Source organism: Lonchura striata, chromosome 5 (assembly GCF_046129695.1).
Source record: "Lonchura striata isolate bLonStr1 chromosome 5, bLonStr1.mat, whole genome shotgun sequence".
Taxonomy (NCBI): domain Eukaryota; kingdom Metazoa; phylum Chordata; class Aves; order Passeriformes; family Estrildidae; genus Lonchura; species Lonchura striata.
The window spans coordinates 38,535,325-38,553,318 of NC_134607.1; the positions used below are offsets into that span (position 1 = coordinate 38,535,325).

At 39.0% G+C, this 17,994-nt stretch overlaps 1 protein-coding gene across 3 annotated transcripts in view; it reads left to right on the forward strand.

Annotated features, from left to right (window-relative positions):
- The window catches only part of PDZRN4 (PDZ domain containing ring finger 4), a 228,406-nt gene that overhangs the window by 176,925 nt on the left and 33,487 nt on the right, over window positions 1-17,994 (forward strand). For all 3 annotated transcript variants that reach the window (XM_021545292.2, XM_021545294.2, XM_021545293.2), the window contains 2 exons: window positions 10,710-10,963; window positions 12,433-12,535. In XM_021545292.2, the coding sequence (XP_021400967.2) occupies window positions 10,710-10,963; window positions 12,433-12,535 (357 nt within the window). The remainder of the gene's footprint in view (window positions 1-10,709; window positions 10,964-12,432; window positions 12,536-17,994) is intronic.

The following is a 17,994-nucleotide window of genomic DNA, read 5'->3' on the forward strand; positions in this document are numbered from 1 at the left end:
AATGTAAAAAATAAGGGGCCTTATTTCTTCTTTCAGTGGTATCTATCTTTTTATGTTATAAAATGTCATATAAATTGTAAAAAGAAAACCTCATTTTTAAAAGAACTTTCTTCCTGAGACAAAACAAAGATTACATTGCCCTTGTCTTGATATCCTCCAGTGTGCCATGATTAAAGTATTTTCATTGTCTAGGCCATAAACTTTATTTTAAAGCATGTCTATTTTAATTCATGTCCCCTTATAATTCATTGTCTAAATTCTCAGCACAGATGTATAATCATTATTTTTACTACAGCAATATCTAGAAGTCCCTATATACTTTGGAGCTCTGTGCTGCTTGATACTATACAACCAAACAGACAGTCCTTGCCTAGGCATTTTTTTCCTAATACATAAGTATAATAATATTTTAATTAAGGTGCTCATGCTGCTTTTAAGATAATCAAAAGCCTGTCAGATAATTTCATTTCATATTAGAGTAAAATTCTGTTTCTCTGAGCAGAAAGAAATAGTCTGTTCCTGATAATTAAAGGTCTTTTCTGCTCTGTGTACTAAACCTCACCATCTGATGTAGGTGTGTGGCAACTGAAAACAGCAAGAACTGCCCACATGTGTCCAAAGGCCAGTTTTTTTCCTGAAGAGTTAACACAAGAGATTCTTCAAAATCTGTTTGTATTTCAGTGAGATATTTGTGATATTGCAAGGCAATGGTGCAACATATTCCGTGACCACTCAACAGCCCAGCCTTGGCTACCAGCAGTGCATAAGCTCACTGATGCATTTTTCAGCCATTTGAGCCCTAACAGCTTTGATGCGCCTTGGAGAGCTGGAACAGCAGCCCTGATAGCCTTGCAATACACCTGGAATTGCCTGGAAAAAGAAAATTTATGAGCATTGCATGAACTTCCTCAGAAAATGCCCTTGCTGATTTTTTGAGAGTCCATTGGAGAAATGAGTCAGCAACTTCATTCTCTCCTAAAGCCTGTATGAAGGGATTTCATGTAGAATTCATTCAGGGAGAGATTCTCCTTGCAGGTGTTAAGTACTAGAGCCATACAGGACCACTTGCTGCTGCTTTAAACACTGCAGAGACCAAATCCCAGAAGATAGTCAAAGGAGCCAGTGAAAGATATAGGAGGGAAGCCAAAGAGGTAAAAGGAAGGAAATGGTGAAGGAAGGCAGAGATAGGGAGAGAGGAAGGAGCAAGACTCCAGAAGGAAGAAAAGATGTGGAAACACAGGGACAGAAATATCAGCTGTAATTGATTTTTAGCAAGAAAGGAGCTGCAGCTCTTAGTACAGAATATGTGTACACTGTCATGGTGCTGTCTAAATAAGATAGAATTAAGCTGGTACTAATATTCATCCTTTACAATTTTTTCTGCTAAGAAGGAATGCAGCAAATAAACTTTAAACTTTGGAAGAAGCAACTTAAAATATTTCTGTGTCAGCACAGCAAGCCCGCATTACTCAGTAGAAAACTGAAGTAATCCTACATGAATAAATAGTCTTTAAAAGGGGATCAAAGTAAGAGAGAGAGAAACAAAAGGGAAGAAACAGTCACAATTATGTTTCATCATATTCTTTTTCTATGCATCTACATGTAGTTTCTTCTGTGGTCATTATGTGTAGCTGCAAGTTTGCAGCTGCTTTCTTGGTGTTCAATAAAAGTTGTTGCTAAGCCCTCCTAAAAGCTATGGGGAACTTTCTGGTACAAAAGCATCTGATGAACTTTTGAATAACAGGTAAAGCCCCATTACTTGCATTATTTTATTGAGTGAGTGGCTCTTCTGAATTAATTTTCTTCTTCTTTGAAAAAGAGCTCTAGGAAGTTGCCATGTTCCAGAGGCAGGATTAAGTTAATGTATCTGTTGTTTTGTCTGCCCATATGCCCATATGAGAAAATCTAAATACGTGTGAGCTTGTCAAAAGTATTTTTAAAATATTTAGGCCTGTAAAACACTGGAATGAATTTTTGAAAGTACTATTATGCCAAAAAAATTTGCCAATATGCTTGTTCTGGAGTAAAGCCATGAAAATCAATGGAGAACAACACTGTCAAATTAGTTTCAAGGCAGCATGAGAGAAAAATGGAAAAATAATGAAAGAGACTCTTTAAGATTTGCTTCCAAAGAGGAAGAAGCTTTCCTATTTTTCAAGATAAAATTAAAACAAGTGCTGAGTAATAATTTAATATTTAAAAGTGCAGGTGCATTTAAGGATCACTCTAACTTCATGTGTGTGGCACCCAGTAGGACATTGGGTTGTGCTAGACATGTGGTGGAACCCAGGAACCCAGCAGGGTATCTGCCAGAGCCGAGAGCAGGCTGAGTGCTCTGACGTTGGGTGTAATGTCTCTGCAGTTTTGCAGTGTGCAGTGCTGGCACATGGAGCACCCTCCTGGCCAAACTCAGCTTACGAGGTCGGCTGGAGGCGAAGGGCTGCTCTTCCCTGCAGGGTCACAGGAGCTAGCCCAGCGTCCTGGTGCCTGCTGGTGGACATGCTGGCACAAAGGAGCTCCCTTGCTGGTGAGGAGCGCTGTGGCACATTGGATGCAGGCTCCTGGTGCCAGCAGGGATGTCAGAAGCAGGGCAGTGAGACCCAGCCAGCTGCCTGCTCTTCCACAGCCATCTGTCCTGCTCCTGCACAGCTGGAGCTGCCAGGAGTTAGTCCTCCACACTGGGAGAGATACGGGTCTTGCTGTGCTACCTTAAATTGAATTTAAAAATTAAAAAAAATAAAGTCTGCCTTGGGCTTAACTGCATGCCTTAAATGGGGAATTTTAATAATGGGCCAACAGCAGCAGTTTGAAGTATCTTACTGAGTAAAAGGTCACTGTGCCCATAAGTTATCCCAGCATTTGATCAGTAAGTCTTTTCCAAAGACTTTAAGTCTCATTATTCACTGCTTATAAAGTCACTTGAGATATAATAAGTCTTTTTATAGTAATGAAAGAACTCCCACAATTAGCCAGAAGGCAGCCATCTATCTTTTTAAACTACTCGGTTCAGAGGAGACCAGGAGTTTCAGTCGTCTGTGTGTGGATGAATTGTTATGGCAGTGATAAGTGTAACATTCACGTGGCAATGCAAGCCGTGACTGAGGGTTTTTTTTCTCTTAGCAAAAAGTAGAATATAACTCCCTAAAAGGAAAAAAGTGACTACACATTATTTAGAGTCCTAAAATCTGCCATTCAGCCTCTTCCATTATTCTTTGGGAACTGCAGATGATTAAAGAATGTCATTAATTTGGTCTCCTAAAACTTTAATGACAATTACCTTTTGAAGAGCCTCTTCTCTAGGAAAAGTACATACTCTGTAAGAGAAATTAGAGAGTGAGCTTGGGGTAGAGCAGAGGCACTACGAAGTTCACAGAAGACTATATCATTCAGTGCAAAGGCTTAGAGTTAAAAGTGTTCGTTCTGAGCATGCACACTGGCCTTCATTGTATTTTTCCCCATCATCAAAGGATTACTCTATGTGGTAGGTCTCTTGAGAGATTTATTCGATGCCCTATCCCCAAACAGAAAAAGTTTGCAATGATTAATGTAATAAATGATGTTCTAATTATATCAAGAAGTAACACAATGTATTTTATGCATGCCACAGCTAGTTTAGTCTTTATTGCCCTCAGGCAGAATCTTAATATCATCAGAAAAACTGTTTGTCAATATTAAAAGCAATTTGCATAGTAAATATACCCCAGCCTTTCAACATTACCATCTGGGTTAGTTGAGCATTCGTGTTGGTACCAGGAGGTGCTGGTGAAGGCAGACATGAGTGCTCAGCTTTCCAGCTGTCACCCTGGGAGGGTGACAAGTTCCCAGCCTGCGGGGAGGAGACAGGTTCAGTGAGAGGGCAGTGGGAGGTCTTTGTAGAGAAGAGTTCAGGAAAAGAAAGATGGAAGGTCCTAGAATCAGCAGGCTTGAGAGTCCTAGAGAGTAAAGAAGAGCCTGCTCTGAAAGAAAAAGGCAGAGTGAGAAAAGCCAACAGCATGACAGAGAGCAGAGGCAGTAAAGCAAGGGAAGGAGAAATGAGGGTGGGAATGCAAGCTGGAAGAGCATGCAAGAAACATGGTGATTGCAACTAATCACAGATCTGCTGGGCAGATTAAGGGAGTTGGAAAAAGACAACAGCAGCTGATCACAAATACTTGTCTACCAGCAGTTGTCTCCAGGCAGCTCACTCTGAAAGTAATGCAGTAATTATTGAATTTAATTTGGTGATTTCATTTCACTCACAAGGCAAATGCAAATAATACAGACCAAGAGAAATGCAGATAATTGTATGTTTGTTCATTCAAAATTTAAGGAAATATTTTCTGAGCTCTTGCTGTACTTTTTGAGCTGAGCTTTCTGAGCTGCTCTGATGTTGTTGGACATCAGCATTATAGGACTTGAAATGAACTTTGTGAGAAGTGCATTGTTCTAAAACACAGTGATGATTTGGAGGAAATATTCTCCAGTTATACCGACTGCCAAGCCTCATGTTATGAAGTGCAGAAATTAAGATTGCATTTGGCTACAAATTAAAGCTGCTGAGTAATGATTTAAAACTTGTTGGAACAGTAATAGTTATCCTGGACATGTGAATTGTAGCATCCAAGTGTAGCATCCAAGAGATGTCCCAAGGTGAGGGCCCAGAACCGCAAAGAATCTTTAGGGATGGACATGTCCCTTACAGTGTTTTTCAAGGAGATTGAAATGCTCAGAGACATTTTTACTGAATGATCACTATACCTCACCCAGCCAGCTAGAAGCAGGCTGTAGGCACACATCTAAAACACAATCCATTTCCTATATTCAATACTATAAATGCATTTGGGATTTTAAACCCCAAACTTCCTCCCATAGTTGGGGGAATCTTCAGTGATTGCTTTGCTCACAACAGACTTGAATGTTTTTTTCAAAACACGGAGCATGATTCTGCACACAATTTTGGGAGATGCTTCTCGCAGTGGTTTTGTTTTATTTAGAGGTGGCTGGGTAGAGAAGGCAAAATCATGAAGAAAGAAGATTTCTAATTGATTGAGAACCAAAGTTTCACAGGCACAAGGTATTAGTTACCTTGCTCATTAATTTGCTGAATTAACTGCAGATGAGATGAGAACTATTTATCCATTCTCTGTATATCTGCCTGGGACAAGTTTTCCATTCCAGTTTAAAAGTCTTCTGAATTCCCTAGGACATCTTGTTAGGCAATACTTCCAGGCAGTGTCCAGCTTTTTGTTGGGGTTTTCCCAAAATATGTCATGTCCTTCATAGAGAAAAATTCTAGCTGTCAGACCTGCCCACAGATGCACTAATCTTGGTGAACAGCTCTGACAAAATGAAGCATCATCTTGAGGTCAGTTGAAAATAGGGTGCTTTTTTTTTTCTGGCAATTGCTGTTTAAATGATCAAAATTGCCAAAAAGTCACTGGGTTGTCTCCCTCTGAGAGGAAATTTTATATAGTGGAAATAGGCACATTTTTATATTTTCCCAGTTTTTGCAACCTTTATTTTTTTTTCCTCAGATAAATACTTACCCATAGACTTTTCAGACACAGTAGCTGAAAAGCAGCTACAAACCAGCTATCAAACAGCACAAACCTCAGCTCTGCAGGTAATAGACACGTAATTCTTGCTATAAGCCTGAGGTTCAGCTTGAGGGAAGCAGCCAGAGCCTGCATGTTCAGCAGCTTGTGTAGCTTTTAGGAAGGATGACAAGATTTCACAGTCAGGGCAGCAAAGGATCAAACTGGAACAAGAGTCGCTTAACTCACCTGGCCAAGGAAGAGAAAATGTCATTAACCAGCATAATAAAAGTTGTCCCTTTACTGAACTTGCATGAACCCTGACTGAGATAGTGGTATTGGATAATGGCTGAATTTGCTGTCTTTCAGATTAACTTGCTGAAGAAATGCAGCTTAGTACTAAACTGTAACCTAAAATGCCAGTGTGTCAAATGCCCTTTCTGTAGATGAGCTATCACACGTGTGTTAGCAGAAGACTCACAGTGTCCTCTGCAGCATGGGTCACTGGGAGCAACTGACAGGGTGGCACTGTCACATGTGCAGTGCCAGCCTGTCCTGCCCAGGGAGCCTCACAGCTGTTGACCCTCAGCAGTGGAAGTTTTCTAGAGTTTCTGTATGCCAAAAGCTGTAAGTCTGGGAGGAAGCGGAGATGGTTTTGTTCTTTTTTCCTGTTGCCTGCAGTTAGGAAGGGCTCAAAATCCTGTCCTAAAGAAGGACTGGTCAAACTTAAGGACAGTGTTTGATCTCTGCTGTCCAAGGATGCATCCAGGGAATGGTAGCCTGGGTGTATTTAGGGTGAGAGACTGAAGGTGAAGAGACTGCTGTGATGAGAGCAGATTTAGCACCTGTCAGATCAGGGGCATCTTCTGCATGGGTGTTGAAATCTCCTAAGACAGAGAGCCTTGTGTGAACTCCATCATCATGTCAGACAGCATCTCTGTCATTTAGCTAGGAAAGCTGTGTGTCTAGACATCTCTGCTCTTGGAGAACACTTCAGTTATTCTTCCCATTACCTTTACTGAATAAATGAAGCATCTCAAAGGATTTTACTTCAGCAGTGCTGATCTTAAATTTAAACTTGATGTGCCAGATATTTGCTGAGGGTAGGAGGTTATCTCATGAGCTGCTAATGATTTTGTGATGATTGCATTCACATGACTATACATAACTTTTCCCTTTTTTTTCCTTTTTTTCTGCTATTTTCCTTTTTCTCTTCATATGGAAAAAGTAAAGACTAGAGGAAACATCTACATTTCTGACTCTTTTGTTTCAAAAATTCTGCCCAGCATTAAATGATCAAGAGCAAGAAAGTGTTAGAAGACAGACGAAGCAGTTTAAATTTTCAATCACAGGCACTTAAATCCTGGAAGAAGTCTTCATTGAAGGACTGATTTTTCTTCACATTTTCTTCAGTAGTCATAACATGAAAATAGCCTAACTATCATTTGTCTACATATTTTCTAGTCGCTGTTTTGTTGTTTAGTCCTGTCCTTACTTCTCTGCTGCGTACCTCTGTGTGGGAATACGCCTGTGTACATTGGTGCTGGCATTGGAAGTGGCAGTTGGTCAATGTCAGTTGATGTTTGCATGAAAGACAAAGCCCATTTCCTTGTTTATTCTCTTATGCTGATGAAGTTTTGCATGTGGCTGGGTTTAGAGCAAGAATTCAAAGGGTATGGCAAGGATCCAGGCAGAGGCCACTAGTCACTCTGGAGGAGATGTTGACAAGTGGCCCAGACTTTGCAGTGTGTCCAATAGCCAGGGACAGGGGGAGAGAGCTTTCATTAAACAAAAGCTTAATTAAAGAGGGCAGGAGGATGGTTTACATGAGAAAATATATATTCTTTACTTAACATTCACAACTAGCTTGTGGATTAATTAGCCCATCTGCTACAACAAATGTATTCCCTTGTAGTTGTGTTGACTGTTAAAAGTGACTGATTTCTCTATCCACTTAAAATAGTACCCTGGATTCCACTGAAAGTAACCTTTCCAAGGCGAGGAATTTATTTAATCATCCACTTAGAACCTGTAAATGGCTTGCTGTAAATAAGTGCTCTGCTGTCTTTGCCTCCCAGGGTAACTATATGTGAGAGTTAAGTTGGGGGATAGTGCAGGAGGAAGATCCTTAAAGAACCTGCAGGAAAAGTGCTTCCAACCCCATCTGTAGTACTGGCTTTAGGTTTTTTAAAAAATTCTTCTCAGCCCCAAGTGGGCAGGACAGCTGTCAGCACAGAGTAATTCAGCTATATATTTTCTTCTGAGAAAGGAGGCATTTGTAAATTATGTGGTCTTTATGCAGATCGACAAAATGTGTTGACAAACTTCAAGTGACAATTTAAACTAGTATTGGGTCTACTGTGCTTGTATTTCATAAGAAACCAAATAAAGGAGAGAACATGTTTAAAGTCATCAAATTAAATAGGCATCTAAATGAAAATAGAGGTCAGCCATAGGTTTCCAGGATAAATGAAAATGTGTATCCTTTGTGATTTTTCACATTCATGTGATTTTAATATATTCTTATTCTTTAGAAATTAAATTTGCATATAAATGGCATTATTGTGAATTTATGTCTATTTCCTTAGAATAAGTGATAAGTGATAAATATTGACTGATGTAAATAGAAAGAGCTTCCGGTTTTCAAGAAAAAAAAGGGTTTTGTATGTTATCCAAACGTCTTTTAGATTTGTTCATGTGGATCTGTGATAAAGTGGTTATCTTGTGGCAAAATCCACATGGTTCAGCTGGGATACAAAAGGATTGTGTGTTTTATACTTGAATAGAGGAAAAAAATTGACATATTGCTATGTGGTATTTATTCCCAAGCATTCACTTTTAGGAGAAACACCATATAGTTATCTGAAGCTTAAAAAATATTGAAAGGGACTGGGGAGCCAGGAAAGTAATTTTTCTATTCTTAGGGCCATAGTCCCTCAAACAGCCTATATGCCACTCTTGTTACAAAAATCACAGAAACTGAAAAGCTGTGCCCTTGATAGGAGCCGAGTTAAAAACAAGAATGAAGCAGAGACTGGAACTGAAGAGTGGCGGAAGACCCAGGCTTGAAGCTTTGTCTCTAAGTGCCTCTGTTAGATGGTGCTGAGTCTGACCACCCTGGCAGCATGACCTGTGTTAGCAGAGGGCGTTTGCAGAAGCTCTCTCCTTGGGGAAATTTCTTTGGTTCTCTTATAACTTAATTTTTACTTTGACGGCTCTTCCTCTTAGATAAAACTGATATTTTCTCCACATAAATTAGGTTATAATTAGTTATGATTTTATGGATGATCATTTAAATGATAAAATTATAACATTAAATATTAATTTTTGGCTTCAGTTATCAGACAGACCACAGATATGCATTGAGCTTAGGTGACCAACCTAGCTGCCTTTTAAATTACCTGGTCACAGTCTAGGCTGCAGTGGTGTAGTCCTTTTGGATGTCCCAGGCATTCAGCATAAGGAGTTTTGAGCTTTTATATGCATAGAAATGTGTTCAAAATTTGCAGGCTTCTCATCACTGCATACAGCATCAGGTCTAGCTAGAAAGATCAGCTGACCTTTACATTGGTGGCTACATCACAGTATGGTTATTTTGCATGTCCTCATGAGTGACATGGGTGTGAAAGTGCTGATTCTTTGGAAGTTAAGAGGAAAGATAACACTACCTTGTACTTGTACACATACTCTGGAAATGTATTGAATTGATATATACATGAAATTAATGGTCAGCAGTATCCTAGCCATGCATATAATTATGATAGGACTATGGTTGCACAAGTTGCTTCAAAATGTTCCTGAAGGCTGCTGAGTTACTGAGGCTCTTTTGAGCTTGTTGACATTGTTCCTGTTTGCCTTTGACCTTTTAGACAAGAAACTTACAAGAATTTCTTGAATGAAGGAGTGATGTGGCAAAGAAATTTTCATTTTAACTACTATTTGCAAACATTGGGTAATTTATGGGGTCAGTCCCATTTCTGGGGAGGGTTTAGACTTAGTTCATTAGGTTTTGTGAAGTTTTATGACTCATTGTCTATACAAAGAAGATAATTTGAGCATGATGTTGCAGCAGATTCCTATTTCTAATTTGCTGTCAGGAATATAAATTTTAATCAGGTTTTGGTACCTTCAGGTAGTCACATTTCTTACTAGAAAACCCTACCTTTCTACCCCAGCATAGAATCATCATTTCCACAGTAGCTCACAACAGTTAGGTCCTGTGTAGCAGTCAACAGTGGTCCCACTGCACTGGAAACAGTGGAATAGTATTTTATAGTATTTTCTGTGTAAGGAGGTTGCACAGCCCTGTGTTCAAGGGCTTAGCTACTGACTGCCATTGACCAATTAGCCTTCACATTTTGTAATGGGCTGATGCTTGCAAATCTTGCCCCAAGCCTCTGAATTTGTACAAATTTAGCATAATCAAACCTTGTGGTTACTTTTTTAGTACCCTAAGGCCTCATCTAGACCCATAAAAATGTCCTGCTTTGCCTCTAGCAGAGAGAAACCTTGGTGCAGTCTTTTAGTTTTGCCAAGCTATGCAACATTTGCAATGTAATTTTCTCTAGTTGATTATTTGTCTGTTCATAGCAAATTATTTATTGAGTTAGTTCTCTTTCTTCAAAAGACCAGCAGCTGACTATGCTAGTCCAATCTTCCTATTGTGGTCATAATGGTTGTATAATAGCCATAACATATAAGTGACAAAACAATGAAAACTGGCCTTGTTTCTTTTTAGAAATCAGAGACATGTTTAGTGACATCTGCATTAATAACAGTGCTATGCCAGAAATCCTTTAAAACAATTGCATGGCACAGAAAATGCTGAAATTCAAAATTAAAGGCACCCTTCCTATTTTAGCTGTATTTTGCAAAATTAATAAAACAGGATAGGAGAAATAATTTAAATTACTTTCCAAATATTGTATTTTCTTTGCTGTGTTTGGATTCCATTGGGTGGGACAGTTATGGAAGAGTTCAAACCATTTCAAATCATTTCTAATTTCTGGCAAATATTAAAGAACTTATTTCTCCTCCTAGCTGTATATTCCCTCTTGCATGGATACCAAAATGTGCTCATCAATGTCATCAGGTGGCTTGATGTACTGCACATATAATTCACCTCCCTATATTTGACACCCACATTTTTATGCTGCCTTTTCTCTCACTTTTGCTGTATTCTCCTGTTTTCTGTAGGTCAATGGGAAGGACCTCTCCAAGGCCACTCACGAAGAAGCAGTGGAAGCTTTCCGCAATGCCAAGGAGCCCATTGTAGTTCAGGTTTTACGACGAGCCCCAGCTACCAAAGCTCACAGTAGCTCTCAGGATGTTCAGCTTATGGATGCCAGCACTCAGACTGACATCACTTTTGAGCATATCATGGCTCTGGCCAAGCTAAGGCCTTCCACACCACCAGTTCCTGATATCTGCCCTTTTCTGCTTTCAGATAGGTATGGTTTATCTTTTTCTGCTGTTTACCTGTGGGATTGAGGCATTGCAGTGATGGTCTTCTAGCCTTTTCCTGAAAAAGTCTCAGGAACACTTTAAATTAATAATAAATGCTGTTGATAAACACTATGCCATTCAGGCTTCAGGGACAGCTTTCCTAAACTCCACTTGTAGATTAGGGCTACAAGAATGAATCTTAGATATGTTTATTTTGTGTTTATGTATCTATTCATCCAAAGCTAAGCCCTAACCAAGAAAAAAAACACTTCTGTGTTCCAACGCACCTAAACCACTTTTTCAGATCTAGAAAGCTTGTCTTGTTTTCTGTTCTTCCAAATTTTTCATGAAAAAAAAAAAATCAAGGACACAAGTGATTTAATATAAAGGTCCCCTTACCAAAAGCAAACCAATTCCAAAAATATAGCCATCCAAAATTACAATTTCTTCTGTCATATGGCAAAATATATGAATTAAATTATCTCTCTTTGGAACTGAATTGGATACAAACACCAGCAGGTGGTGCTTATACATAAGTAGGGTTTAGGGTTCTTCCTCTATTGACTCCACCTCATAAATAACACCATATTATGGGTGACCCCAGATGACCCTCTGTAGCCTGCAAAAAACTACTATATCCCTAGAGCTTTTTCAGTGATTTGCTGGCATGTCGTGTGTGTCTGCAGAATTGATGTTAATGCAGAAGATACTGTGATTGAAGTTCCCATGTCCTCAGCACGGGGAAGAGTTTTTAACCTCTGCTAAGATAGGTCCTACTTATCCTGCTAAGATAGTATACCAACGGGATAATACATGGTTGGGATCCAGCCTTGGGTCTAAAGATGTTGTAAAACCTCATTCTTTGTGTTCCAGGCCCATTTAACAGTACAAATGACTGACATTCATAAATGTGCAGTTGCTCAAGTGCTCTTCACCATGTTGTTACCACTTTAACACAAAGGATAATGCAAGTTATTTTAGGTAAATTCTTGAACCATTTGTGAGCCTGATATGAGCTGTAGATTGTTCAAGACTGTGACAGATAATTAGTGAGTTGTGCCCAGCCATGACACAGCACATGAATCTGGAGTCAAGTACCTTTATGAGTCTAAGGAATCCAAAAATGTCACAGTGAAACAGTTCAGCTCAAACCAGACCCTTTTAAGAAATCACTCTGTGTAAATATGCCAAAAGATGAACCCAGCAAAATGAACTCAGCCAGAGTATGAGCTTTTGCAAGGAAAACAGCCTGTGCTGCTTTTAGGTACTGGCTCTTTCAGGTACTTGGCTCTTTCAGGCTATCAAGCCATTCAGAGTAACACTCCTAAGATGAGAACACTATGAAGTGAGACTGGGTTGGCAGCAGGGGGAGGAGGTGATAGTGGAGAGAGGTGAGGTGGGACCTTTTAATTAAAAAAAAAAAAAACAATGTATTTTCTCATCTATTGTTATTGTACTGCTTTGTTCCACATAGCTGCCATTCTCTTCACCCAGTGGAGCATGAATTTTATGAAGGTAATGAGTATCTTTCCAGCCTGCCTGCTGATGCAGATAGAGCAGAGGACTTTGAGTATGAGGTAAGATCATGGGCACATTTCACCCTCTCTTTCTGTTATTAGAGATATGGCATTTACACAGCTGATAGCAGGCTCCTCGGAGAAAAAGAAGAGTGGGAATACTTCTTAAAAATCAACACAAAAGGCAGTTTTGTGTTATACCTGTGTGATGTCACAGGATTTACTGGGGTTAGGCTAGGGTTCGGTTAAAGATGTGAAATTTGAAAGCAGAATTCTGCAGTGGGTGACTACATACAAGTCTAGGAGGCTTGTTTAACATGTTCTGTCTTTGTGCAGTGGCGACTGCAACCCGAATGCTTCTCTTCAGTAGATTTAGTGCTTTAAAGCAGGCTTTTCCACAAATGCAAATGGTTACTGGAAGCTTAATTGCTTTCCCCCTCCTGCCTCTAATTTTAAGAATCAATTGTCCTTGTATTTCCTGCCTTAGAAATCAGCCTTCTAGATATTTGGGGGTGTGCTTGAGTGTTTTTAAGATCACACTTCAAACTGGACAATGAATATAGTTTTATTACTAGCTCTTTGATATTTGACATTGTAAGTATTGCAATTATAAAAGATTGTGCTCTGTACCACAAATCTCCCTTTGCTGCTAATGTATTGCACTGTCTGGTGACAAGGGTGGATGTGTTTCTGAGTCACTGGAAAATCATTATGTGAAGCTTCCCAAAATGATAACATGTGATTAGTGATGTTGCTCTTCATTAGATTTTAATTTCAATATCTAAATAATCTACTTGTCAGTCAGTCATTAGCTTTTCATGTTTTCCACTGTCATCTAGTAAGAAAATATTTATAGGAACAGGCATAAGAAGCAGATGGTTCTTTTTATTATTAAACAGTGCTGAGTCTTTTCATAAGTTCAAGTTCCTATGTTTTAAATAAAAATGATTATAAATAATTAAAATTTTTTAATACAAGATTAAAAACATCCTACCCTCCTGCTTGCTCTACCTTAAGAAACCCTTTTAAAGGTTTCATATAACTGGATGGCATTTGGAAATTAAATGAAAGGCGAAAGCCTTGGCAAATATGCAGTGAATTCACTTTTATTGTGTCTTTAGCATCTAAGATGCTCAACTGCAAGTTCAGCTCTTCTAGCAGACAGGGGAATCTGAAAAATCAAATAACATCTACTTAGTGGATCTCATCAGAACAAGCAAACTTTTATTTGAACTCCTCAAAAAATCATTGCTATGGATAAGTGAAATTATTATTTCTTCCCAGTTGGATTTTGATGTAGTATCTCACAGCATAAGAGTCTCAGACTTTAAGTTCTATTTTGACTCCCCCTGTGTAATACAATATTAAATGTCTCTGTCAGATGTGTTCATGTTACTTGCTCCTGAAATGTAATAGAAATTATTTTTTCTGGTAGTATTTAATTAGTAATTTAAACATCTAGAAAGAATTTTTTTGAATGGTAGAACAGATAATTTTCACCATTTAATAAGAATATCAGTGAAAATTTTTAAAGAGTCTACCTGGTGGGATCAAGTCCTCTTTGTGGCCATTATTTATCCCTAATAATGGCTGGCATAAATACTGTGACTGCAGTAAATGTTTGGGCAGGTTCTCAGTTGCCTGTATTCTCTGCTAATCACAACATCATAGTCATTAATTTTCTTTTAGCTGTGATTCAGTTGCCCAAGGCATATTCACTGAGTGTCGGAAATAAAGTGTTTCATGTGAAATTTAAATGGAAAAGAAACTGTCTAGACTCCTTTGAGAAGAAGGTTTTTTATTAGATATGTAAGTTTTTAGCAGGAACAAGAACATCTCACAGCCTTTAATTATCAGAGCCCTCACCATTAAAGATATTCCTAAAGTTTAAGCCCATATGCTAATATTATGGTTTAGGTTACTCACTGGTTGTACTATCTGCTATTTCAGGTCCTTATAAGACATTATAAAGCTCCATTGACACAACCAGGGATCTGGAAAAACTGAGATTATTGTTCTCTTGTTCTCATAGCTATATACATGTGCATCCCAAAAAAAGAATCTCAGAGTCAAAAAGAATTTCCCAGCTCCTGTTGCCAGTCCTGGGGAGAAGCAGCAGTTCAGGGAGTGGAGTAGAGGTTATGCTGCAATGCTGTCATGGTCTCTACAACAGTATTGCCTCAGGTGTACTCTGCTGTGGCCACTCCTTTCCTCTGCAGAGGGATTTGACATGCTGTACCCTGGCCCCTCAATTATGCCAGTATTACTTACTGTGAAACAGATTTCGAAACTAATAATTTTTTTTTTTTTTTAAGTAGAATTTTAGAAGTGTTGCTGCCTGAGCTAATTTCGAGCATAACTCCACAAGTTCCTCTGCTGTGGCAGCAGCAACAGGGAAGAAAAAAAGCTCAAGTATTTGGGTAGACAAAAACTGACAAAAAATTAACAAAAATTATCACTGTCCATCTGATGCCAAAAGAATTTTTGCTTGTATATAGTTTCCACATATCTGTAGCTCTGTAGACTATTATTGTATTGCTATATAGTTCCTAGTTAACTCCAGCATTTTTCCTACCCTGATAGCCAGAAAGGCGAAATAAATTCCAAAGACCCTATTCTAATCTTGCTTCTTCTGGGAATCAAGGAGGAGCTACCCTCCCAAGACACTTTCCTATAAACAACTAGAAGGAGGGGGCTCCCGAAGAGGCTGAACCAAGTGGGGGAATTACCTCATCACCTCTGCTTCTAACTGGGGATTCTTGGCAATATGCTGATTTGCTGAACTGGCAAAACTGTCTTCACCCTATGTGATGTGGGCATTTTTCCTCACTCTCCTCTGGAGGCTCCAATTAAAGGCCAGCTTTTTTATTACTTCCTGTATTAGTATTGTCTCAAAAGTGTGTTGCTTAGTTTCTAGGTTTTTAACACATCATATCTGCCATCTAAAGGTGAAAGCAGCATGGAGAAGGGGTGCGGAAACCCTGGCCATGCTACCCCTCAGTCTGCACACTGGATGGAAGAACCAGAGTGTTCTCTATCTCACACTGATTGATTTATACTGTGTTTAGGGGAAAAAGGTTTATTGTTATTACTGTGCCTTTTTTAGAAGGATGAGTTTATCAGTGTTCCTTGATTTTATAATTGTTTTTTTAATTTGTGACAACTTTCTGGTTGAACTTTAGCTGATCGCACACAGGAAAAAACTTAAACTTGTCTGCTGTCAAGAGCATAGTTCTGTTTCCAAAATGCACATTAACTTTCCCATTATACAAAAGGAGGGAGATAAGTAGCTCACAGGTCTCCATGGCGAACATGAAAATTTTTAAATATATTAAAATCCAAACCTGGAGGTTTCAGAAAGGAATTAAAACAAGATAGTGAGCAGAAAAAGAACTAGAACAACACCTCCTTATTTCCTAGAAATTGTTTGTAAATGAAGAATGCATCAGTTATGAGACACAAACGCAATATATGCAGCCACATTAGGAAGTAAGGAAATAAGATGGCTAGCAAATGGGGTGCTGGGAACAAAAATGTTTTCCAAGAAAGGGAATATCCTGAAAAATTCTGATCACTTTTATTCTTGCAAACAAATATGTGCTAGTGTTTAAGTACCTGAGCTACCACCATAAGAGACCAAGAGGAGGCATATATGATAGCCAGCACTGGGTATATGGACTTATACTTGCAGTGGTAGGATTAGACATTATGAGACTCTTCTCCTCCAGTTGTAAACTAGAAAAGCCCTGTGGGCTGTGATCAGATTGTCACAATGCAATGAACTCAGTATGAGCCAATTGTCTTGGAAGGATGCACTCCCAGGGAGGCTCATTAGGCTCCATACAGTACCATACTCTAAACGAATGGCTGGGAAGATGATGAAGCTGGGGGATTTTCATCTGCCAACTTGAGTATCCTTATGTTGCTACTGCAAAAATTGTCCTAAAAGAAATTTGAATTGCTGGTAGATGCTTAGGCAAAGCCCGCATCAGTCAGTATTGGCAGAAAGGCATCAAAAGATTTGCAATTCTTGCATAGACAAATACTCATGAGGACTTTTAAGAAGCAGGAATGGACTGATATGTAAGTGCTCCATTGGACTTGTAACCAATATCAATGAAAGAGAGACAGAAATATTCAGAACAAACCCACCCAGCCTGACCATGAGTGGCTTTCTGCTGCTGGACAAGTGAGTTTTGATTATAGATCACACTTGCTGGTACCAATGAGATGAAATGACTAAAAGCATCACAGCCCCCAGGAAATCTGTGTTAAACGTTGATCTAAAATTTGTCCTTGTAAGAAGAATAGAGGCTACTGGTGCTAGGGAGGAAAAAGTAAGCTAATGGTGCACATTTAATAACATTTCTGAACCTACTATCCAGGAGAGAGAAACTTTGTATACTTATTTTGGAATATTAATAGTAATGAAGAAATTAAGGGGACAGAGTCATTTAAATGGTGGGACAGTTACAAAGTAGGTAGAAAAAAGATAACCAGCAAAGAATGTTGTAAAGACAGAGCTGGCCAAAAGAAAGTATCACTGATGTCCTACACAATCAGACTAATGAGACAAGAAAATAAGATGTTACAAACAGGCACAAGCTCGTAGCATTGTTTAGTCACCAGGTCCCTATCCACAGGCAGAGACCTTCACACCATGTGTACTTCAGTGTGTACTGAAGTATCTTTTGAGCAAAAGCAGAATGGGAGGTGATTGCTTTCTGCTGGGGGATTACAGCTTTTAAAGCTTCATATATCTCAGATAGGAAAAGATTCTCATTTCCAGCTGAATGCTTCTTCCAAACAGCAAAAGCAGACATCCTTGAGAAGGAATAGCAGTCAGTGCATTATCTGTTGTTGTATATATGAGGAAGACTATACTTAAATTTGCTGTCAACATTGAGGGGTTGTTTTTTGGAGGAAGGTTGGATGTTAGTCAATGTGGATGCACAAAGGAAACCAGAATAATTGCCTAAAAGACTTTCCAGCTCTGATTATTTTCATTTTTAGGCACAAGTGATTATTTCAGTTTTCAGGAGCCTCGAAAATTATATCAACAGTCCATCACATCAGGAGAAAAAACATTTCAGAGTGAAAAAAGGGAGAATGGCAGCCATTGTGTTAGCCCACTGTGTCTGATGACTTTAGTTCTAACACACACCAATGCTGGTTGTGAGAGATTGGGACAGTTTTAAGACCAGTACCTCTGAAAAATTGCTTAGGATAGAGTTGACCCTATATGAAATTATGATATATTCTGATGCTCTTCACTTAGAAACCATTGAGCAGCTTTATGTTACTTTTTTGCTCAGAAAGTTTGTGCATGTGAGTAAACATACAGACAGCCACATGAACATTTGCAGGTAAAATCTTTCTGTGATCATGTTTTAAGGAGCCTTTTGGAGGAAAGAGCGTGGTATTTTGAGAAAAAGCCACATGAGATTTTTCCCACTTGGAGCATGAGCTAGAAACTACGCACATGGTGTGTGGATTCTTCCCGTGCTATAGAAAACAGG